Below are 25,241 nucleotides of genomic sequence, written 5' to 3' on the forward strand. Positions count from 1 at the left end.
CAGGTTAGGCACATGTAAGATCATCATAGGCAATCCCTCAAAGTCGAGGATGACTTGCCTCCATTCTAAAAGTGAGTTCTCAGGTGGCTGAACAGTCCAATGCAGGACCTACAGTCTCTGTCAGAGGTGGGGCAGACAGTGGTTGAAGGAAAGGGTGGGTAGGGAGCCTGGGTTGCCGCACGCTCCTTCCGCTGTCTGCATATGGTTTCTGCATGCTGTCGATGACAAGACTCAAGGTCCTGAGCGTCCTCCCGGATGCTCTTCCTCCACTTTAGGTGGTCTTGGGCCAGGGATTCCCAGGTGCTGTACTTCCCAGGATGTTGCACTTTATCAAGGAAGCTTTGAGGGTGTCCTTGAAGTGTTTCCTCTGCCCACCTGGGGCTCACTTGCCGTGTAGAGGCCCCGAGAAGAGCGCTTGGTTGGGAGTCTTGTGTCGAGCTGATTGAGCGTGGTCAGTGCTTCGATGCTTGGGATGTTGGCCTGAGCGAGAACATCGTCTCATAGGTGCGTCTGTCCTCCCAATGGATTTGCAGGATCTTGCAGAGGCAGCGTTAGTGGTACTTCTCCAGTGCTTTGAGGTGTCTGCTGGAAATAGTCTACGTCTCTGAGTCATATATGAGAGCGGGTATCACTACTGCCCTGTAGACCATAAGCTTAGTGCCAGACTTGAGGTCCTGGTCTTCAAAAACTCTCTTCTTCAGTCGACCGAAGGCTGCGCTGGCACACTGGAGGCAGTGTTGGACGTTGTCATTGATGTCTGCTCTTGCTGACAGTCGGCTCCCGTGATATGGAAAATGGTCCACGTTTTCCAAGGCCTCACCGTGGATTTTGATAACCAGGGGGCAGTGCTGTATGGCAGGGTCAGGTTGGTGGAGGACCTTTGTTTTAAGGATGTTCAGTGTAAGGCCCATGCTTTTGTACGCCTCGGTGAAGGTGTCGACGATGACTTGGAGTTTGACCTCCGAGTGTGTGCAGACGCAAGCCTCGTCTGCATACTGTAGTTCGATGACAGAGGATGGGACGACCTTGGATCGAGCCTGGAGGCGACAGAGGTGGAACAGATTCCCATTTGTTACCGTGCGGAATGCTGAGCTGGGGCGACGTTTCCAGTCTGAGCCCCTGGATTGAGATTTCAGTTTTCTCTGTGAATCTCAGGATCTCTATTTCTCTCTCTCTCTCTCTCTAGTTTTTCCCTGTCCCTCTCTCTCACCCTCTCCCTCCCCTTGACTGCGGATTCTGTGCTGAACTCCTCCTGGATGAGGCTCCTGGACTTGTTGCTGAGCAATACAGAGCTGGCTCCGGAATCTCGCCCCGTCCGGAACTCGCTGATCTCCTCCAGATGATCTCTTACCGGACTTCTCTGAGACTGACTCAGCTGCTATTACTTCGAGGACTCTGGGGAGCTTCCGACCCATCCTGAGGTTTGGATCTTATCTTCTTGTCTCTCCCCGCTCCCACGTCTCCGAGATCCCTGCCACTCTGCACCAGCCCTAAAAGCTGGCAGGGGCACCGTCAACTGAAGGGACGGCTTTTTCACGCTGAAAATGGGTCCGGGGGCAGAGCGGCAGTGGTGCACACTTTTAGCGCGTCACTACCGCCACAAGCCCCACACTGCCACGAGAGTCAGTGGTGGCCCACACCGCTGCAAGACCTCCCGGGCCGAATCTAGGTCGGGGCGGCCAGTTGAGCCCAAAGCGGCGGCCATTCGATTTTGACGAATGGCCGCCACAAACGGGTAGTAATGGTCCTTCCCGGGACCGTGAATTTCGGGGCCTCTATATCTCAACACACGCAGCATTCGTAACAAGATAGATAAGTTAATGGCAGAAATAGAAATAAATGGGTATGATCTAATTGCAATTACAGAGATGTGGCTGCAAGGTGACCAAGGATGAGAACTGAATATTCAGGGCTATTTGCCATTTCGGAAGGATAGGCAGAAAGAAAAAGGAGGCGGGGTAGCTCTGTTAATAAGGGATGAGATCAGTGCAGTCGTGAGAAATGATACTGGCTCAGAAGATCAAGATGTAGGTCAGTTTGGGTGGAGGTAAGAAATAATAAAGGTCGGAAGTCACTGATTGGAGTGGTCTACAGGCCACCAAACAGTAGCCACACTGTAGGACATAGTATAAATAAAGAAATAATAGAGGCTTGTAAGAAAGGGATGGCAATAATCATGGGCGATTTTAATCTTCATATTGATTTGGCAAATCAAATTGGCAAAGGTAGCCTGGAGGAAGAGTGTATGCGGGATGGTTTCTTGGAACAATACATTGTAGAACTAACCAGGGAGCAGACTATCTTAGATCTGGTAATGTGTAATGAGTTTGGATTAATTAATGATTTTGTAGTGAAGGATCCTCTGGGGAAGAGTGATCGTCGCATGGTCGAATTTCAAATTCAGTTTGAGGGTGAGGATGAGAAAGCTAGGTCTCAAACTAGTGTCCTGAACTTAAACAAAGGTAATTACAAAGGTAAGAAGGCAGAGCTGGTTAAAGTGGACTGGGAAAATATATTAAAGGGTAAGACTGTAGAAAAGCAGTGGCAAACGTTTAAGGAAATATTTTGTTTAACATAACCGCTGTGCTACCGTACCCAATAATTGCAGAAGGTTGGCAGAAGAAGCAAAGACGACATGAGGAAAAACTTTTTACGCAGCGAGTGGTTAGGATCTGGAATGCACTGCCTGAAAGGGTGGTGGATGCAGATTCAATTGTGGCTTTCAAAAGGTAATTGGATAAGTACCTAAAGGAAAAAAACTGCAGGCCTACGGGGAAAGGGTGGGGGAGTGCTCTTGCAGAGAGCCGGCACAGGCTCGATGGGCTAAATGGCCTCCTTCTGTGCTGTAACCATTCTATGATTCTATCCAATGATTCTAGTTCCAATGGCGGCTGTACGTAGCCAGAACATACTGCGCGGTGGATTGTCCCCTATTGATATCAGAGGAGCCCAGCGACGTATGTGCAAATTGGCGTAGTCCCGAGATTTAGGTGTTCCATCGCGAAATCACAAGTTAAGCTTTATTTTATTCCAAAATTATGTCTCGCGCTGGATTCCCGAGAGTTGGCAATACTGAAGGCCAGCCTTGAGGTGATAAAGGTGTGAATAGGATCTTGGTAGTAGTGGGGTATAGAGTGAATAATTTCAGAGGGGATAGAAATGCTAGAAATTAGAATAATATTAGCATACTAATGCTTAAATGACTTGTATGATGTCCTTTTGTTTGTTTTTCCACTGAGGTAATAACCCATTTATTTTAATTAAGCAATAAGTAACTGTAAATGAAGAAGCTGATGAAATTTGTTGTTACATGCACCTGCCCAAAAGAAAGACATGCACTGTACTGACTAACCACTGGCACAATTTAAGCATTCATATTTGTAGGCATTTTGCTGAAACAACCGCAAGCCTCACGGACAGCTTCTGAAGAAGTTCGTCAGCCTGCTCCTAAGCCACCAATACCTGTTTTACTACCATAGAGCAAGAATCCCCATCCCCTGACCATACTACTGTTCCATGCCATCTTGGACAAAAAGAAAAACCTCAAACCAGTCAAACCAGTACCGTCCTCTTATTAATCTACGATCACTTTCATAGTCACACTTGTTTTCCCTGTTCCTCCACTTACCTCTTGGCAGTATGGTGCTGTCCTCTTATCAGTCCCCTCCATGGCAATCTGCAGGGCTGCCAGACTGCCTCTTGGAGTGCTATTGCCATCCCAGCATCCAAGTTTCTCCAGGATAACACCTGGAGCAGAGTTGTAGCACTCTAAAATGTTAAATATATATTTGCACTATAGGAGAGAATTTTAACATCACATCAGAAAAATAAGGTGTTTGTGCTCAATCATTTTTCACTTGTTTTGTTAGTGGGCCCTGCAGATTTTGTACTGACAAGATTACCCATATACACATCAAGATAAATATGTTGGTCAGAAAAATCTAGAGTATTGAAGCAACCTGTTTGAAAGCACAGTTCTGGTAAATATTACCTCCTCCATTGCAGTGATTAAGTTTTGAGTAGACTTGCTGATCTCTCCTCCCACTGATGGTGCTCCGCTGCCTGGTGTGAGATAAGTTGATCCTGGACTTGGATGACCATTGATTTCCATACTGTAGCTGGCTTTCACTGGCCAGCAGAGTTGGTTATGTAAGATAAAGTATACCACAAAAACATACAGGCCCTGAAAAACACAACCAAAATCATCATAAACAGTGTATTAAAGGGGATAAATGGTGGCAGCACAAATGCTTTTGAGTAAACAGATTTTGTAAAAGATTAAATATGTAATTTTATATTAAAAAGGATTTTCTCCTGGCATTTAGCAAGATTGCTGGATTGCAGATTTTTGGCCATGTAATTTTATTGTTTCCTAATTTTTTTAATGATTTTTGGTGAGCGTCACTATCTAATGTTACTAATATTAGGTTTGGCATCTGGGTTTTATTTTCTGCTATCCCTGGTAATTTTCCCCTATAGTGTTAACAATATGTATTAGCATGAGGGTAGCAGTGGGTTGCTAAGCACCCAGTAACTTTAACCTTTTCCCCGCTGGATAAAGAATAATTTTATGTGCTTTAACAAATAAGCAGTTTGAGGGTTAATCTGTTATGTATCTGGTTTGGACAAGTGCACTCCCACTTGAAGTTTGTTTGTGCATCGAGATACTGCTGGAGGAAAAAAACTCTTTCTTTTTCCGTGCATCGTAAAGGTTAATAATTTGCCAGAGGAAACCAGCTCACATTCAGTAAACAGCGTTTCAGGCTACTTTTCATTTGCCGATTGTTGCTTAAAAGGGTGATACAACAGCTTTACAGAAACAATTGCCCTTCTGTAGTTGTTTATGTCCAACATCTTAAATCCTCACATGGCCTTCAACCATATAAGGAAGCTTGTAGTCAAAACAAAATACCATAGTGTCAAGATCATCTTTTCTCATCAACATACATCATTGCAGCCTAAACAGGTCTTGATGGCATTGTTCATTTTACAGGTTTATCACAAAGGATGGCATTCAGGATCATCGCTGTAAATGTCCAAGGACTGCATTTTGCTCTCATTAAATAATAAGTTAGGATTTAAAAAAATGTTATTCACATTAATCAATGCAGAAAATCATTAATGTTTTTGAAGTTAGAATTTGTGCTTTGAATTTAGCCATATGAGGTCCATATGAAGTCTGCCAAAGGCTGGCTGCATATATCAATTTGTCCTTGATCCTGGTCAGTCTCCGTTATTCCTGGCAGATCCTCACTATTGATGCAAATCAGGATGATGGTATCCCTCAATCTGTAGAGCTTCTATGCGGCCTCATGTATCTGGTTGCAATCAGTGCAGTCCACAACTCAAACCACAGTGATCACAGGGGACAGGAAAGTTACCAGTAGAATTTTGAAAACAGAATTAGTGAAAACAGGATGTTTTCTTTTTCAAGTTTATTCAATTGGATTATACATTTTCAAAAATCCTAATGTATGCTAGACAAAAAATGAAGTGAATTCACATTTAAAATTAACTAATCCAGATTTCCATATCACAATATCAGACTCAATTCAGTTGGAAAATTGTAGGAGACATAACGTGGGGGATGTTGCTACTGGATCTTCAGAGCCAAACTGGTGCAGTTTAGATACATTTAAAAAAAAATAATTCATATGGTAATAGAATCCATTAAGAATCAACAACAACTTGTATTTATATAGTGCCTTTAATGTACTGAAATGTTCCAAGGCGCTTCACAGCAGTATTATGCGATAAAAATTTGGTCAAAGAGGTAGGTTTTAAGGAGCGTCTTGAAGGATGAAAGAGAGGTAGAGAGGTTTAGGCAGGGAATTCTAGAACCTGGGGCCTAGGCAACAGAAGGCACGGCCACCAATGGTTGAGCGATTAAAATCAGGGATGCTCAAGAGGGCAGAATTAGAGGAGCACAGACATCTCGGGGGAGGGGGGGGTTATGGGGCTGGAGGAGATTACAGAGAAAGGGAGGGGCGAGGCCATGGAGTGATTTGAAAATAAGGATGAGAATCACATCAGTTTGATGATTTTTCATATTTGATTATCCTTCTATGTTATGGTAATGAGGTTCTAAATGTATGTACCACACTTACCTGCACGATATTAAAGATAACAAACAGAATTAACATCCAGAAGTATCTGTAGGCCATGTGCAGGCCTCCCCATAGCCATGTAAGTGTTATCAAAGCGAAAAGGTACAGCACAAGGGGAACCTCTGTAAATAAAGGAGATAAAACGGTGAAAGAACATATTAGAAAGTTCCAGAACATATTTTAACGGATGTAAAATCTTGCAGGATCTGTTGACCTGCATCCTGGAATTACCAGTGTGCTCCTGGTGGGCAAAGTTCTGCAGCAAGAGCGTAAATTCATAAAACTTATCTTAAGGCCTTTGCTAATCATGCTTATCATTTTTGATCTGATCTTACAACCTTTTTATTTTATTGTTAGTGTACAGCTTTCTCCTTATAGTCATAAACTGTCACCATTGACTTTTTAAATATATTTCAGTTTTTACCCTTTCTAGGTCTCCCATGTCCCCTTACCCAGTTGAGATAATTGTCAGGTGAGCTGTTGTCCGCTGCATGTCAATTCTGTTCCTGGGCAGTATACAACAATGATCAAGGGTGACTCACTCTCAAGTTCTTCCCTCCCTCTCGAAGTCTCTTCCTGACAGCAAGGCCAAGATCAAGACCTCACACATGGTGGTACCTGCAGGCATGAGCCCACATCCTACCACTCTATCTCTGCAGTGTGTTAGAGCAATGGTTGTCAAACCTTTTTGGCTGACGGACCCCTTTTCAAATCGATTAGTAATCATGGACCCCCCATCTAAATTATACTATATAATACTCATGAAAGTGCTGCATGTAGAGTGCTTTTAATAAAGCTTTTAAGAAAATGGGCTGGATTTTCGGTCTTCTGTCGCCCCTGTTAATGCCCCGGAGGGGCAGCAATGGCGGCGGGAAGCACTTCCGGGCGGGCAGCCAGCTTCCAGCATTCCGCCGGGACATTTGGTGCCGGTTTGGAGGGGGCACGGAGCAGTACCACCCGAAAGTGGCGAGTCGCTGTGCAATGTCTCTGGTTGCGACACCGGCTTGATGTTTGGCTGACATCCGATCCGTAGCGTTCCGTAGCGCGCCCTGCTGGGAACGCCTGTGGAAGCTGGCGTTCCCAGCTGTAGCGGTCGCAGTCAGATAAATAATGTCGACCTCAGGTAAGTGTGATTGTTTTTTTTTGTGATTTATGTTGCGGTGGTGTGAGTTATGTATTGGGAATGTTCTTAGTGATTTTTTTTCAGGCTTTTTATCCCCCTCCCCAGCCCTCTCTTAGGCCGGCAGTTTAACTCTGGATTTTCGCTTGCCAGCTGGCCTAGCACCCCAAAAGAGGTGTGCAACACCTCCCTTAGCGCTCCGCTCCAAACTCTGGGTCCAGCTGAGGAATTTTGCTGTCTGAGAGGCAAACTATTTGCGGGCGCAAATTTTACCGCCCTGAAATGACCAGAACCTAAAATCCAACCCCAGGTATTTACTTATAGATATTAGTAAGATGGGTGTTCTTGCTTCTCACAGCAGAGTCTGTCTACACTTGGTGATGTTTGACAATTTATTTAAACCTGCGCCTGCTATTCACTTTCCTACTTGTTACACTAAAACCACTGCTCAGCTATGAATTTTAAATTACAAACTTTTTTTTATATAAATCTAATTTGAAATTAGCAAAAGTCTCAATTTTAATTCAATGCTAATGTTAAAAAAGTGAAATTAAAAAGAAATCAAGACAAAAAAAACTTCCCAAAACTTACAGCTGCTGAAGTGATTGGGGTCGTCTGTTTCACACCCGTCCGCCGTCAACCACATGAAACAAACCATGTTCTTTTAATGAACAGGGCGTTCCCAGTGGGTCAGGAACAAGTCCTTGCATTTCCAGCTCTCAGCCAGTCCTCACCCTGTCGTCTCCAGCCAGTGACACGGGAACCTGAACTCTCCTCTCACCTCCCCCCACCCCCCAAAAAAAAACAGCTGGCAACTTGACGGGCCCCGGGTGTCCAACAGCCCCGCTCCTTCCACTGCACAACTTTGCCAGAACTTTCCCGCGCATAAATCAGTTCCGTTGCAGGATTTCAGCTCGATTCGGCCCAGTGGCGGTTTCAACTTGGCGACATTAATCCAAGATTATTACACGCAACTGGTTCGGGAAAAGTTCGCACAACAAATAGAAGATTTCCAGAAGACTACATGAAGCCAGCTGGAGTTAGAGTAATGAGGAGTTTTGGAGGGTTTTAAGGCTGAGGAAGGTACAGAAATAGGGAGACTAAGACCATGGGAATATTTGAAAACAAGGACAAGAATTTTAAAATTGCGGTGTTGTAGGATCGGAAGTCAATGTAGGTCAACAAGCATGGATTGATGGTTGATGGTTCTCGTATTGGATTGTTCAGCCACCTAAGGACTCATTTTAAGAGTGGAAGCAAGTCTTCCTCGATTTCGAGAGACTGCCTATGATGATGATGGGTGAGCAGCACCAGATATGGGATAGGGCAGCAGAGTTTCGGATGAGCTGAAGTTGGAGGGTGGAGGATGGTAGGTCGGCCAAGAGAGCACTGGATTGATTGGAGATAATTTTGACTTTAGATGATAGTGTAAAACAGTTTCAGCTCGGCCACCCATGAAACGCCTCTCATGATTTTTGTTTCCATTGACATCAATGGAGGAGAGACATCGGAGGACGATGTGCAATTAACTGTGTTAAAGGTTACAGAGAGGAGGGATAATGCACCATGGTCACAGTCACGGAGAATGTCCTTCATGACTTTGGTTAGGGCTGTTCTGGAGCTGTGGGAGGGACAGCAGCTTGACTGCAGAGATTCAAATAGGGGATTGCAGGAGTCATAGGCACAGATTTTAGAGGAAAGGTGAAGGAGTTTGGAGATGGGATGGTAATTAGCGACGACAGAGGAGTTGCGGATGGATTTTTTGATGGGGTGGGGGGATGATTGATGATGGTGATTTTAAAATGGAGGGGTACAGTGCCTGAGGAGAAGGATCTATTTACAGTTAGCATGTGGGGCAGAAATGAATGGGGTTAAGAGAGCAGGAGGTAGTCTCATGGATGAGATGAGCTAGGGGATGGCAGGGGAATGGGGGAAAACAGGAGACAAAGGTTTAGAATAAGGTGGGAGAGGAACGGGGTGGGGGATTTGCTTACTGATCAGTGTCAATAGGAGAAGCAGCAAACTGATGGTCTCTATCTTGCTGATGTAACAAAATTCATTAGTTTCAAACATTTGTTGTAGGAGGTGAGGGTGCTGTGAACAGGGAAAGAGGTTTTAAAAAAGGAGCCTGGAGTTATCTTTGCTTTCCAGGATAATCCTGGAGTAGTGGGCAGTTTTGGTAGAGAAGTGTGAGGTCCGGGAGAGCTTAATGTGGTCAAGCCAGATCTGGCGATGGAAACTAAACCAACTGTATGCCAATATGCTCAAATTATTTGTCCTGCTAAGAAGCAAAGTAATAGGGTTCATTGACATTTTAGCTCTTTTACTGTCTTTAGAATGGAATTTCTGTGAGGATCAAGTGTTAAAATTTGAGTTATGTCCCAATGCCCTTCATTTGTGCTTTCCACAAAAGTTACTTTCATTGGCGAGTCTATGCTTCCTATAAACTGAAACTTGACCTTGTATGCTAAATATCCAAGATGCATTTCCAAAAGGTTAACAATGAATTGTTCTACCTTTGAAATACGCACCAGAAGTAATGGCTTGGAAATTCTACGCAGTTCACCCGATCTCCCATTTTGGCAGGAGATTAGTGGAACCCCTGAGAAACAGTATAAGTGTTTAAAAAACAGCTATTTATACAGTTTCTCTTGGATTCCAATGGTCTCTCATTGAATTTATAGCAGGAGATTGGAATAACATACATGGAATTTCCAGGCTCATATGCTGACATAGCACATGGTCTAGATCTCGTAAACAGCACACTTGCAGGCTATACAGCTCAGGTATAACTAATATTTCACAATCATTAAAATTAAGGAAATACAGAAGCAAAAATGAATTAGCAAATCAACATAACATATACTGTACTTTACATAATTTGGTGCAAGCAATAAAGGTTTCAAACTTACAAGTTTGTCAGTATATTTTGAACATGCACCAAAATAGAAAACTGAAGAACATGGGACCACAACTGTGAAAATTCCTAACTTCGCTTTAATGTCCAAGCTAACATAATGGAAGACAAAATATTCTTCCCAAATAATCAAAACTGAATCATTTTGAATTACTTCCTGCAGTAACAACCCAGAGACTAAAGGAATACATCAATGTAAACAACTTCAATAAACAATGTCTAGTCAAATAAGATTTGACTTAATTAGATTAGGAATCCAGGTTAATGTTTTCATATCATAGAATCATACAACACAAAAGGAGGTCATTCAGTCTGTGTCGGTTCTATTAAGCTCAGTCCCCTGCTCTTTCTCATAGCTCTGCAAATTTTCCCTTTTTAAGCATATATCCAATTCCCTTTTGTGAGTTAATATTGAATCTGCTCTTCCACCACCCTTTCATGCAATGCAATCCAGATCATAATAGTTTGCTGCATATAAAAAATTCTCCCCGTCTCCTCTCTAGTTCTTTTGACAATTATCTTAAATCTGTGTCCTCTGGTTACTGACCCTCCTACCAGTGGAAACAGTTTCTGCTTATTTACTTTATCAACATCCTTCATAATTTTAAACGTCTCTATTAAACCTCTCCTTAACTTTCTCTGCTCCATGGAGAACAATCCCAGTTTATTTCCACATCTGGTTGCCTTTATTGATGTAAAGGTTAACATGATCTTATTAAATGGTGGGGCAGGCATGAGGGGCCAATTGGCCTACTCCTGCTCCTATTTCTTATGTTCTTATGGGAGTTGTAGCTTTGGACTCAGCGGTGCACTACCGCCCCGGGTTGCCCCTCAAAGGAAGTGGAGCGCCAAATACATGGGGCGTAAGGCCCAATTCCACGTCGGGGGCGGTACTTCCGGGCTGGGCGATAAAAGTCCCAGTCCCGGAAGGTTACCGCCCACAATCAGGGCGAGGGGTATTTTCGCCCACTTGATGTTTTGCACAAAGAGTTCCAGGTAATATGCAGTTTTAGCCAATTCAATTATAAGAACATAAGAAATAGGAGCAGGAGTAGGCCATTTGGCCGCTCGAGCCTGCTCCGCCATTCAATAAGATCATGGCTGATCTGATCTTGGACTCAGCTCCAGCTCCCTGCCCGCTCCCCATAACCTTTTATTCCCTTATCGCTCAAAAATCTGTCTATCTCTGCCTTAAATATATTCAATGACCCAGCCTCCGCAGCTCTCTGTGGCAGAGAATTCCACAGATTTACAACCCTCAGAGAAGAAATTCCTCCTCATCTCAGTTTTAAATGGCCGGCCCCTTATTCTGAGACCATGCCCCCGAGTTTTAGTTTCCCCTATGAGTGGAAATATCCTCTCTGCATCCACCTTATCGAGCCCCCTCATTATCTTATATGTTTCGATAAGATCATCTCTCATTCTTCTGAACTCCAATGAGTATAGGTCCAACCTACTCAACCTATCTTCATAAGTCAACCCCCTCATCTCTGGAATCAACCTAGTGAACCTTCTCTGAACAGCTTCCAATGCAAGTATATCCTTCTTTAAATACGGAGACCAAAACTGTACCAGTACTCTAGGTGTGGTCTCACCAATACCCTGTACAATTGGAGCAGGACTTCTCTGCTTTTATATTCCAACCCCCTTGCAATAAAGGCCAACATTCCATTTGCCTTCCTGATTAATTGCTTTACCTGCATACTAACTTTTTGTGTTTCATGCACAAGGACCCCCAGGTCCCTCTAGACTGCAGCATTTTGCAATTTTTCTCCATTTAAATTATAATTTGCTTTTCTATTTTTTCCGCCAAAGTGGATAACCTCACATTTTCCCACATTATACTTCATCTGCCAAATTTTTGCCGACTCATTTAGCCTGTCTGTATCTCTTTGCAGATTTCTTGTGTCCTCCTCACAATTTGCTCTGCCACCCATCTTTTTATCATCAGCAAACTTGGCTACGTTAAACTCGGTCCCTTCATCCAAGTCATCAATATAGATTGTAAATAGTTGAGGCCCCAGCACCGATCCCTGTGGCACCTCACTGGAAAATTACCCATTAATCCTGACTCTCTGCTTTCTGTTAGTTAACCAATCCTCTATCCATGCTAATATATTACCCCCAACCCCGTGAATATTTATCGTGCAGTAACCTTTTATGTGGCATCTTATCGAATGCCTTCTGGAAATCCAAATACACCACATCCACTGGTTCCCCCTTATTCACCCTGCTCGTTACATCCTCAAAGAACTCCAGCAAATTTGTGAAACATGATTTCCCTTTCATAAAACCATGTTGACTCTGCTTGATTGAATTATGCTTTTCCAAATGTCCTGCTACTGCTTCTTTAATAATTGATTCCAGCATTTTCCCAATGACAGAAGTTAGGCTAACTGGTCAATAGTTTCCTGCTTTCTGTCTGCTTCCTTTTTAAAATATGGGCGTTACATTTGCGATTTTCCAATCCGCTGGGACTTCCCCAGAATCCAGGGAATTTTGGTAGATTACAACCAATGCATCCACTATCTCTGCAGCCACTTCTTTTAGGACCCTAGGATGCAAGCCATCAGGTCCAGGGGACTTGTCTGCCTTTAGTCCCATTATTTTACCGAGTACTACTTCTTTAGTGATAGTGATTGTATTAAGTTCTCCCTCCCTATAGCCCCTTGATTATCCACCATTGGGATGATTTTAGTGTCTTTTACCGTGAAGACAGATACAAAATATTTGTTCAAAGTTTCTGCCATTTCCCTGTTCCCCATTATTAATTCCCCAGTCTCATCCTCTAGGGGACCAACATTTACTTTAGCCACTCTTTTCCTTTTTATGTATCTGTAGAAACTCTTAGCTGTTTTTATATTTTGTGCTAGTTAGCTTTCATAATCTATCTTCCCTCCCTTTATTATTTTTTTAGTCATTCTTTGCTGGATTTTAAATGTTTCCCAAACCTCTGGCCTCCCATTAGTCTTGGCCACTTTGTATGCCCTTGTTTTCAATTTGATACCATCCCTTATTTCCTTAGTTAGTCACGGATGGTTATCCCATCTCATACAGTCTTTCCTTCTCATTGAAATATGTTTTTGTTGTGAGTTATGAAATAGCTCCTTAAATGGCTGCCACTGCTCATCAACTGTCCCACACTTTAATCTATTTTCCCAGTCCACTTTAGTCAACTCTGCCTTCATACTGTTGTAGTCTCCTTTGTTTAAGTTTAGGACACTGGTTTGAGATCCAACTTTCTCACCCTTCAACTGAATTTGAAATTCAACCATGCTATGGTCACTCATTCCTAGAGGATCCTTTACGAGGAAATCGTTTATTAGTCCTGTCTCATTACACAGTACCAGATCTAAGACAGCCTGCTCCCTGGTTGGATCGACAACATACTGTTCAAGGAAACTGGTACACTCATAATAAAGGATGAAACTGAGTACTGTGTACATGAGCAAGTGTGACATTAGCTCCTTTAATAAGACTCCAGAGTGCGGGTACCTCGTGGGTGGCCTGCTTATATATCGTGCTCCCAAGGGATGCTGGGATCTCTTGGGATTCCAATAGGTGGGCCCTCTGGTGGTCAGGTGTCATACAGGTTACAAGGGGTTAAATACATAACATCACTCCCCCATGAAGTCAACAGTACACTTATTTACAAGGTGAGACGATCTGGGGCTTTTCGTTCCCTTGTCGATCGTGTCGGTACAAATGCAGGTGTGGGTGAGTTGGTCAGTTCTTCACTGGGCTGCTGGGCAGCCAGCCTTGCCCGACTGCTGGGGATGATGAGTTCGGCATCGTGGTCAACCATGATGTCAGTTGCCATTTGTGTTTGTGTTGGAGGGTCAAAGTTGGTGGTGTCTTCTTCAGGTTGTTCGGAGCTATTGGTGAACTGCAATTTGATTTGGTCCAAATGTTTTCTGTATGTTTGACCATTGGCCAATTTGACCTGAAACGCCCCTCTTTGGCAGTGACCGTGCCAGCGAGCCATTTGGGACCATGTCCATAATTGAGCACAAACACAGGATCATTGATCTCAATATCGCGTGACAAATTTGCGCGGTCATGGTACACACTTTGTTGATGCCGCTTGCCCTCCATGTGATCATGGAGATCAGGGTGGACAAGAGAGAGCCTTGTTTTTAGCGCCCTTTTCATGAGCAGCTCGGCTGGGGGAACCCCGGTGCGGTAGCTGAGCAGCACTCGGAACAGCCGGATCTGCAGGGAGCTTTCCGACACTCGTTTCAAGCTTTGCTTGATGGTCTACGTTATACATGTAAACTTGTATATACTTTGTACAGCCACCAGAGGGCTCATCCTCTGGAGTCCCAAGGGATCCCATAATCCTTGGGAGCACAGGTACTTAAGGAGGCCTCACAGGTTGGAGAGGCACTCTGGAGACCTGCAATAAAAGACTAAGGTCACACTTCACTTTGAGATCACAGTATCCAGTCAGACTCTTTATTTTTACATAACAACTGACGACGAGATACAAATGACGAACCCATTTCAGAGAACAGTGAACAGTGATGCAGAGAACAGTGGGCATCCTGGAGAATTTCTCGGAGGGAGATGATTGGGAAACCTTCGTGGAGCGACTCAATCAATACTTTGTGTCCAATGAGCTGGAAGAAGCGAACGTTGCCAAACGAAGGGTGATTCTCCTCACCGTCTGCAGGTCACCAACTTATGGCCTCATGAAAAACCTGTTTGCTCCAGTGAAACCCACAGAGATATCATACGATGATTTGTGCACACTGATCCGGGAGCATCTGAACCCGAAGGAACGCGTTCTGATGGCGAGGTACCAGTTCTACACCTACAAAAGGCCTGAAGGCCAGGAAATGGCTAGTTATGTCGCCGAGCTGAGGCGCCTTGCAGGACATTGCAAATTTGAAGGACATTTGGAGCACATGCTCAGAGATTTTTTCGTACTTGACATTGGCCATGAAATGATACTTCGCAAACTTTTGACTGTCGAGACCCCAACCTTGAGTAAGGCCATAGTGATAGCCCAGGCGTTCATTGCCACCAGTGACAATACTAAGCAAATCTCTCAGCACACGAGTGCTGCTACAAGTACTGTGAACAAAGTGATGTTGTTTTCAAATCGCAACATACAGGGCAGGCCCCACATGCCTGTAGCTGCGCGTCCGCAGATGTCTCAAGAGTCCACCATCAAGGGTGATGAATGCAAGGCCATTAACACCTTGTTGGCGCTGCCGGGGTGATCATCGTTTCCATCCTGCCGCTTCAAAGGGTACGTTTGCAAGGGCTGTGGAACAATGGGACACCTCCAACGTATGTGCAGGCAAGCTGCAAATCCTGTTAATCCTGCAAACCACCACGTTGCAGAGGAGGACAGATCCACGGCGGAACACGATGAACCAGAGCCTCAGACTGAAGAGGCAGAGGTATATGGGGTGCACATATTCATCACAAGGTGTCCCCCGATAATGCTGAAGATTGAACTAAATGGACTCCTGGTGTCAATGGAGCTGGACACGGGTGCGAGCCAGTCCATTATGAGCAAAATGACTTTCGAAAAATTGTGGTGCAGCAAGGCCTCAAGTCTTGACTCCCATTCACACGAAACTGAGAACTTACACAAAGGAACTGATTCCCGTAATTGGCAGTGCTACTGTAAAAGTCTCCTACGATAGAACGGTGCACAAGCTACCACTCTGGGTGGTACTGGGCGATGGTCCCACACTGCTCGGCAGGAGCTGGCTGGGAAAGATATGCTGGAACTGGGATGACGTCCGAGCGCTCTCGTCCACTGATGACACTTCGTGTACCCAGGACATAAACAACTTCCCTTCGCTGTTCGGACCAGGCATCGGGAATTTCCAAGGAGAAAAAGTGCAGATCCACCTAATTCCAGGGGCGCGACGCATCCATCACAAGGCGAGAGCAGTAGCGTACATGATGAGAGAAAGGGTAGAGATCGAGCTAGACCAGCTGCAAAGAGAGGGCATCATTTCGCCGATCGAAGTCAACGAGTGGGCCAGTCCTATTGTTCCAGTCCTCAAGGGAGACGCAACCGTCAGAATCTGTGGTGATTACGAAGTAACTATCAATTGTTTCTCTCTACAGGAGCAATACCCACTACCAAAGACCGACAGCCTTTTTGCTACACTGGCGGGAGGAAAGACGTTCACGAAGCTGCACATGACTTCAGCCTACATGACGCAGGAGCTGGAGGAATCATCGAAGGCCCTCACCTGCATCAACACGCACAAAGGTCTCTTCATTTATAACAGATGCCCGTTTGGAATTCGATCAGCCGTGGCGATATTCCAGAGAAACATGGAAAGCTTACTGAAGTCGGTCCCGCGCACGGTGGTCTTCCAGGACGACATCATGGTTACAGGTTGGAAACAAGTGAGCATCTGCAGAACCTGGAGGAGGTTCTTCGTCGACTCAACTGTGTGGGGCTCAGTTTGAAACGCTCGAAGTGCGTTTTCCTGGCACCTGAAGTGGAGTTCCTGCGGAGAAGAATGCTGGCGGACGGCATCAGACCCACTGATTCGAAGACGGAAGCAATCGAGAACGCACCGAGGCCACAGAACGTGACGGAGCTGCGGTCGTTTCTAGGACTCCTGAACTATTTTGGTAACTGCTTACCGGGTCTCAGCACACTGTTAGAATCACTGCACGCCTTACTGCGTAAAGGAGACAAATGGGTATGGGGCAAAAGCCAAGAAAATGCCTTTGTAAAAGCTAGAAAATTGTTATGCTCAAACAAATTGCTTGTGTTGTATGACCCATGTAAGCGTTTGGTATTAGCATGTGATGCGTCGTCGTATGACATCGGGTGTGTATTGCAACAAGCTAATGATTTCGGGAAATTACAACCAGTTGCTTAGGCATCCAGGAGTCTGTCTAAGGCTGAGAGAGCCTGTCTAAGGCTGAGAGAGCCTGTAGCATGATTGAGAAAGAAGTGTTAGCGTGTGTCTATGGGGTAAAGAAAATGTATCAATATCTAATGGGCTAAAATTTGAATTGGAAACTGACACTGATATCCCTGTTTTCCGAGAGTAAGGGGATAAATACTAATGCATTGGCCCGCATCCAGAGATCGGCGCTCATGTTGTCCACATACAACTACGCCATCCGCCACAGGCCAGGCACAGGAAACTGTGCCGGTGCTCTCAGTAGGCTGCCATTGCCCACCACGGGGGTGGAAATGGCACGGCCCGCAGATTTCGTCATGGTTATGGAAGCATTTGAGAGTGAGCAATCACCCGTCACAGCCCGACAGATTAGAACCTGGACGAGCCAGGACCTCTTACTGTCCCGAGTTAAAAACTGCGTGCTTCACGGGAGCTGGTCCAGTGTCCCAGTGAAAATGTAGGAAGAGATAAAGCTGTTCCAGCGGCGCAAAGGTGAAATGTCTATACAGGCAGACTGGCTTCGGTGGGGAAATCGGGTAGTGGTTTCCAAGAGGGGCAGAGACACCTTCATCAGTGACCTCCACAGTACCCACCCAGGCATCATAATGATGAAAGCGATAGCCAGATCCCACGTGTGGTGGCCCGGTATCGATGCGGACTTAAGAGTCCTGCATGCACAGATGTAACACATGCTAGCAGTTAAGTAATGCACCCAGGGAGGCGTCGCTAAGTTTATGGTCTTGGCCCTCCAAACCGTGGTCTAGGGTACATATCGACTATGCAGGACCGTTCTTGGTTAAAATGTTCCTTATAGTTGTAGATGCGTACTCCAAATGGATTGAATGTGAGATAATGTCGGCAAGTATGTCCGCTGCCACCACTGAAAGCCTGCGGGCCATGTTTGCCACGCACGGACTACCCGATGTCCTTGTGAGCGACAATGGGCCATGTTTTACCAGTGCCGAGTTCAAAGAATTCATGACCCGCAACGGGATCAAACATGTCACATCTGCCCCATTCAAACCAATGGTCAGGCAGAGAGAGCAGTGCAAACTATCAAGCAGGGCTTGAAGAGGGTAACTGAAGGCTCACTGCAGACTCGCCTATCCCGAATCCTGCTCAGTTACCGCATGAGACCCCACTCACTCACTGGGATTCCATCTGCTGAACTGCTCATGAAAAGAGCACTTAAGACAAGATTCCCGTTAGTTCACCCTGATCTACATGAACAGGTAGAGAGCAGGTGGCTTCAACAAAGTACATTTCATGATAGCAAAAATGTGTCACGCGAAATTGAAATCAATGATCCTGTATTTGTACTGAATTATGGACAAGTACCCAAGTGGCTTCCCGGCACTGTTGTGGCCAAAGAGGGGAGCAGGGTGTTTCGGGTCAAACTTTCAAATGGACTTATTCACCGGAAACACTTGGACCAAATCAAACTCAGATTCACGGATTATCCTCAGCAACCCACTTTGGACCCTACCTTCTTTGACCCCCCAACATACACACCAGTGGCAACCGGCACCACGGTTGGCCACGAAGCAGAACCCATCATCCACAGCAGCCCAGCAGGACCACCACACCAGGCAGCCCAGCAAGGCCAGCTGCACAGCAGCCCAGCGAGGGCCCAACAAATGATTCACAAATATCAGCATTCACACCGAGATGATCAACCAGGGCAAGAAGGGCCCCAGATCGACTCACCTTGTAAATAGTTACACTGTTGACTTTGGGTGGTGGGGGGGGGGGGGGAAGTGTTATTATATATGTAAACTTGTATTTACTTTGTACAGCCACCAAGGGCTCATCCCCCGGAGTCCCAAGAGATCCCATAATCCCTTGGGAGCACAGGTACTTAAGGAGGCCTCACAGGCTGGAGAGGTACTCTGGAGATCTGCAATAAAAGACTAAGATCACAATTCACTTTGAGCTCACAGTATCCAGTCAGACTCTTTACGTATACACAACAGTCTGAACTGCCCGTTCTGCCTGGTCGTTGGATGCGGGCTTGAACGCAGCAGATGTGACGTGTTTGATCCCGTTGCGGGTCATGAATTCCTTTAATTCAGCACAGGTGAAACACGGCCCATTGTCGCTGACTAGAACATCAGGCAAGCCGTGCGTGGCGAACATGGCTCGTAGGTTTTCAATAGTGGCCGTGGACGTGCTTACAGACATTATTGCACATTCAATCCATTTTGAGTAAGAGTCCACGACAACCAAAAACATTTTGCCTAGAAATGGGCCGGCATAGTCCACGTGGATCCTCGACCACGCTTTGGAGGGCCGCGCCCATAAACTTAGCGGTGCCTCTCTGGGTGCATTGTTCAGCTGAGAGCAAGTGTTGCACTGGCGCACGCATGACTCTAAATTTGAGTCGATGCCAGGCCACCACACATGGGATCTGGCTATGGCTTTCATCATTACAATGCCTGGGTGGGTGCTGTGCAGTTCACATATGAATGTGTCTCTGCCTTTCTTGGGCAAGGCCACGCGATTGCCCCACAATAGACAGTCCGCCTGCAGGGGCAACTCGCCTTTGCTTAATCGCCTCCTGCATCTCCGCTGGGCCACCGGACCAGCTCCCATGGAGGACACAGTTTTTTACCAAGGACAGTAAAGGATCCTGGCTGGTCCAGGTCCTGATCTGGCAGGCTGTAACAGGGGATTTCTCGTTCTCGAATGCCTCCATGACCATGAGCAAGTCCGCTGGCTGTGCCATTTCCACCCTGGTGGTGGGCAATGGCAGCCGACTGAGAGCATCTGCGCAGTTCTCTGTGCCCGGTCTGTGGCGGATTACATACCTTGTATGCCGACAGCGTGAGCGACCATCTTTGGATGCGGGCAGAGGCATTGGTATTAATCCCTTTGCTCTCAGAGAATTGCGATATGAGCGGCTTGTGCTCAGTTTCAAGCTCAAACTTGAGGCCAAATAAATACTGGTGCATTTTCCTTACCCCGTAAACGCACACCAGAGCATATTATTCAATCATGCTATAGGCCCTTTCTGCCTTGGACAAACTCCTGGACGCATAAGCGACCGGTTGCAAAATCCCTGATTCGTCAGCCTGTTGTAACACACACCTGGCCCCGTATGACGACGCATCGCAAGCTAGCACTAATCGTTTACAAGGGTTATACAGGACAAGCAGTTTGTTTGAACACAACAGATTTCTGGCTTTCTTAAAGGCAGCCTCTTGTGAATTCCCCCATACCCAGTCGTCTCCCTTGCGCAGTAGCACATGTAGAGGTTCTAGCAGGGTGCTTAACCCAGGTAGGAAATTACCAAAATGGTTGAGGAGTCCCAGGAACGACCGCAGTTCTGTCACATTCTGTGGTCTCGGCGCGTTCTTGATGGCCTCTGTCTTGGCGTCGGTAGGTCTGATGCCGTCTGCTGCGATTCTTCTTCCCAAGAACTCGACCTCCTGCGCCAGGAAAACACACTTCGAGCATTTCAACCTGAGCCCCACGCGATCCAACCGACTGAGGATCTCTTCCAGATTCTTCAAGTGCTCAATGGTGTCCCGACCTGTAACCAGTATGTCGTCCTGGAAAACCACGGTGCAAGGAACCGACTTTAGCAGGCTCTCCATGTTCCGCTGGAAGATAGCCGCGGCCGAATGAATCCCAAACGGGCACCGGTTATAAATGAACAGAGCTTTGTGCGTGTTGATGCAGGTGAGGCCTTTCGAAGATTCCTCCAGCTCCTGCGGCATCTAGGCCGAGGTCAGGTCCAGCTTGGTGAACATCTTCCCTCCAGCCAGGGTCGCAAATAGGTTGTCTGCCTTGGGTACCGGGTACTGGTCCTACAGCGAAAAACGGTTAATCGTTACTTTATAGTCCCCACAAATTCTAACTGTGCCGTCCTTTTTAAGTTATGGGACAATCAGACTGGCCCAGTCGTTGAATTCCATCGGCGCGATGATGCCTTCTCGCTGCAGTCTGTCCAGCTCAATTTCCACTTTTTAACGCATCATGTAAGTTACCGCCCATGCCTTGTGGTGGATTGCCCCACGTTGTTTGGCAGAAGCTGGCTGGGAAAAATCCCCTGGAACTCGGACGACATCCCTGGCTCAAACAACGATGGGAACTTGCTCAGAACCTGGGCGCATGAGGCGTCGTCGACAGACGAAAGTGCTCAGATGTCATCCCAGTTCTAGTGGATTTTTGCCAGCCAACTTCTGCCAAACAACGTGGGACCATCCCCTGGCACAATCCACAGCTGAAGTTTGTGTACTGCTCCATCATAGGAGACTCTGACTTCTGCACTGCCAATTACAGGGATTAGTTCCTTGGTGTAAGTCCTTAGTTTGGTGTAAATGGGGCTGAGCTTGTGCCTTTTTGTCCCACAGCCTGTCGAAGACCTTTTTATTCATTATGGATTGACTTGCCCCTGTGTCCAGCTCCATAGATACTGAAATACCGTTCAATTCAACTTTTAACATTATTGGTGGACATTTCGTGGTGAATGTGTGTACCCCGTACACTTCTGCCTCCTCAGTACGAGTCTCCAATTCAGCCTGATCCACAGTGGATCGATCTTCTTCTGCAACATGGTGGTTTGTAGGGTTTGCAATTCACCTGCACATTCGCTGGAGGTGTCCCATTATTCTGCAACCGTTGCACACATAGTGCTTGAAGCGGCATTGATGGGGCCGATGATCACCTCCACAACGCCAACAAGGTGTTAACTGCCTCGCATTAACGATTGATGGCGGACTCTGGGTCAACTGAGGTCGGGCAGCAGCAGCCAGCGTAACGTTCTGCTCAAAACTGACGTTACTTTATGCACAGTACTGGCTGAAACTTCTTTACTCTGCGAAATCTGCTTAGTGTTGTCGCTGGTGGACATAAATGCCTGGGCTATCGTTATGGCTTTACTCAGATTCGGAGATTCTACAGTCAACAGTTTGCGAAGGACTGTCTCATGTCCAATGCCCAGTACAAAAAAGTCTTTGAGCATTTGTTCTAGGAATCCCTCAAACTCACAATGTCCTGCGAAGCACCTTAGTTCGCCGACATAGCTCGCCACTTCCTGGCCCTCTGATCGTTGACACGTGTAGAACCGTTATCTCACCATCAAAACGCTTTCCTTAGGATTTAGGTGCTCCCGGACCAGCCTACACAATTCTGCATAGGATTTCTCTGTTGGTTTTGCCGGAGCCAGGAGATTCTTCATGAGGCCATAGGTTGTTGCCCCACAGACAGTTAGGAGGATCGCCCTTCGTTTGGTAGCGTTCTCTTCCCCTTCCAGCTCATTGGCCACGAAGTATTGGTCGAGTATCTCCACGAAGGCCTCCCAATCATCCCCTTCTGAGAACTTCTCCAGGATACCGACTGTTCTTTGCATTTTCGCGCCAATTGGTACATTCATAATAAAGGATGAAACTGAGTACTGTGTACAATGAGCAAGTGTGACATTAGCTCCTTTAATAAGACTCCAGAGTGTGGGTACCTCGTGGGTGGCCTACTTATAAACCGTGCTCCCAAGGGATGCTGGGATCCCTTGGGACTCCCAACAGGTGGGTCCTCTGGTGGTCAAGTGTCATACAGGTTACAAGGGGCTAAATACATAACAGAAACTATCCTGGATACATTCTATGAACTCTTCCTCAAAGCGACCCTGGCCAATTTGCTTTGCCCAATCAATATGAAGATTAAAATCGCCCAATGATTATTGCCGTTCCTTTTTTACAAGCCTTTATTATTTCTTGATTTATACTCCGTCCAACAGTGTAGCTACTGTTAGGGGGCTTATAGACTATGCCCACCAGCAACTTTCCCCCCTTATTATTACTTATCTCTACCCAAGCTGATTCAACATCTTCTGAGCCAATATAATATCTCATTAACGCAATGATCTCATCCTTTATTAACAGAGCTACCCCACCTCCTTTTCCTTTCTGTCTGTCCTTCCGAATTGTCAAATACCTCTGAATATTTAGTTCCCAGCCATGGTCACCTTGCAACCACGTCTCTGGAATGGCTATCAAATCATACCCATTTGTATCTATTTGTGCCGTCAACTCATCTATTTTGTTACAAATGCTGCGAGCATTCAGATAAAGAGCTGTTAAATTTGATTTTTAACATTTTTTTCTGCTTTGACCCCACTTTCTGATAAACTTTTATGTTTATACATTCTGTCTCTTCCTGTCACGCTCTGGTTTTCACTTCCCCCAATGCTACCCTGCCTTCTCCTTAATCATTGACTTTTTAAATTTCCGCTCACCTGAACCCTCCCCCCCACTAATTAGTTTAAATCCCTCTCTCCAGCCCTAGTTATTCAATTCGCCAGGACCCCAGTCCCAGCAAGGTCTAAGCAGAGCCCATCCCAACAGAACAGCTCCCTCTTACCCCAGTAATGGTGCCAGTGTCTCACGAACCAAAACCCACTTCTCCCACACTAGTTTTGAGCCATGTGTTTAACTCTCTGATCTTATTTACCCTATGCAAATTTGCTCGTGGCTCAGGTAGTAATCTAGAGATTATTACCTTTGTGGTTCTACTTTTTAATTTGGCCCCTAGCAGAATCATAATCCCTCAGCAGAACCACTTTGTTTGTTCTACCTCTGTCGTTGGTACCCACGTGGACCACGACAACTGGATCTTCCCACTCCCACTCCGAAGTTCTTCTCCAGCCCAGACGTGATGTCCTTAACCCTGGCAGCGGGTAGACAATACAGTCTTCGAGACTCATGCTCTCAGCTGCAGAGAACAGTATCTATCCCCCTAAAGATACTGTCCCCTAACATTACAACATTTCTTTTTACTCCCCCCCCCACATGAATGGCCCCCTGTACCACGGTGCTGTTGTCAGTTTGCTCATCCTCCCTGCAATCCTTACTCCCGTCCACACAGGGAATAAGAGCCTCAAACCTGTTGGACAAGAGCAAGGGCCGAGGCTCCTCCATCACTACATCCCAAGTCCCCATACCTTCCTCACTTGTAGTCACACCCTCCTGTCCCTGACCACGGATCGAATTTAAATTAATTAATCTAATTGGTGCGACTAGCTCCTGGATTGTGGCATCCAGGTAACTCTGCCTCTCCCTGATGTGTCGTCGTGTCTACAGCTCGGATTCCAGCTCATCAACACGGAGCCATAATTCCTCGAGCTGCAGACACTTGCTGCAGATGTGGTCACCGTGGACCTCAATGGTGTCCACCAGCTCCCACATGCAACAGCAGAAACACACCACTTGCCCTGCCATCTCTAATGTATTCAATTCGTTAAGATTTGAAGTTTTGAACATTTAGTTTATAATCCCAGCTCTTAATTTAAACCAATGCCCAAGAAAAGAGAGAAAAACTGACCAAACTAGCAGCTAGTGAAATATCACTTACCTATTGTACCTTTTTAAATGATTTTAATCTTCCCCCTCTTCTCCAAATTCCCACTCTTTCCAAATTCCCGAATAAATCACTCTGTTTAACTCCACTCCGTTTAAGGCTTCTCTGTGCAGATCATTCAAAAATTATTGCTCATGAAAAGTTGGTGATAGGCCTTCTTCTTGAGCCACTGTAGTCTGTGTGGTGAAGGTGCTCCCACAATACTGTTCGGTAAGAAGTACCAGTTTACAGGTGCAAAACAATCTTCTTTAAAAAAGGAAAAAGAAAGCCAGATATTTGATCCTTTGTTTTGATCTGAAAGTTGGAAATAATTTGTAACCTCTAATTTACCGTAAGAATTGGACCCAGTGATGATGAAGGAATGTGATGTATGTATAAATCAGGATGGTGTGTGACTTGGAGAGGGACTTCGAGGTGATAGTGTTTCCATGCACACACTGCCCTTATTTTTCTGGGTGCTGTAAGTTGTGGTTTTGGGAGGTGCTGCCGATAAAGCATTGGTGAGTATACACTGCAGCCATGGCATGCCAGCATGGAGAGGGTGGATGCTTAGGCTAGCGGGAGAAGTGACAATTAAATTGCCAGACAAATTTTTTTTATTACAAATATGAAGCCAGATGGATCTTCACGTTTGTTCAATCAGGCAAAAAAAATTCAACAAGAGCTTTTGTCATAATAAAAACGAGGTGCCATTTTATCTGCTTAATCTTGTAAATGAGCTTCCGACAACATACAGGGCGAGAAAGTAAGTGGGATAACACCCCTCGCGAGGGTCGGAACAGGGGCGCGAAAGGATTTGCATCCGCGAGCGCCGGCATTCACACCACTCGGCAAATTTAGTGTGCCGGTAC

At 45.8% G+C, this 25,241-nt stretch overlaps 1 protein-coding gene across 3 annotated transcripts in view; it reads right to left on the reverse strand.

Moving 5' to 3' along the window:
- Positions 1-25,241, reverse strand: part of adgrv1 (adhesion G protein-coupled receptor V1) — an 892,784-nt gene that overhangs the window by 57,245 nt on the left and 810,298 nt on the right. For all 3 annotated transcript variants that reach the window (XM_070885047.1, XM_070885038.1, XM_070885028.1), the window contains 2 exons: positions 6,108-6,229; positions 3,992-4,183 (listed from right to left, as the gene is read on the reverse strand). In XM_070885047.1, the coding sequence (XP_070741148.1) occupies positions 3,992-4,183; positions 6,108-6,229 (314 nt within the window). The remainder of the gene's footprint in view (positions 1-3,991; positions 4,184-6,107; positions 6,230-25,241) is intronic.

The sequence above is a fragment of the Pristiophorus japonicus genome, chromosome 1 (genome assembly GCF_044704955.1).
Source record: "Pristiophorus japonicus isolate sPriJap1 chromosome 1, sPriJap1.hap1, whole genome shotgun sequence".
Classification (NCBI taxonomy): domain Eukaryota; kingdom Metazoa; phylum Chordata; class Chondrichthyes; family Pristiophoridae; genus Pristiophorus; species Pristiophorus japonicus.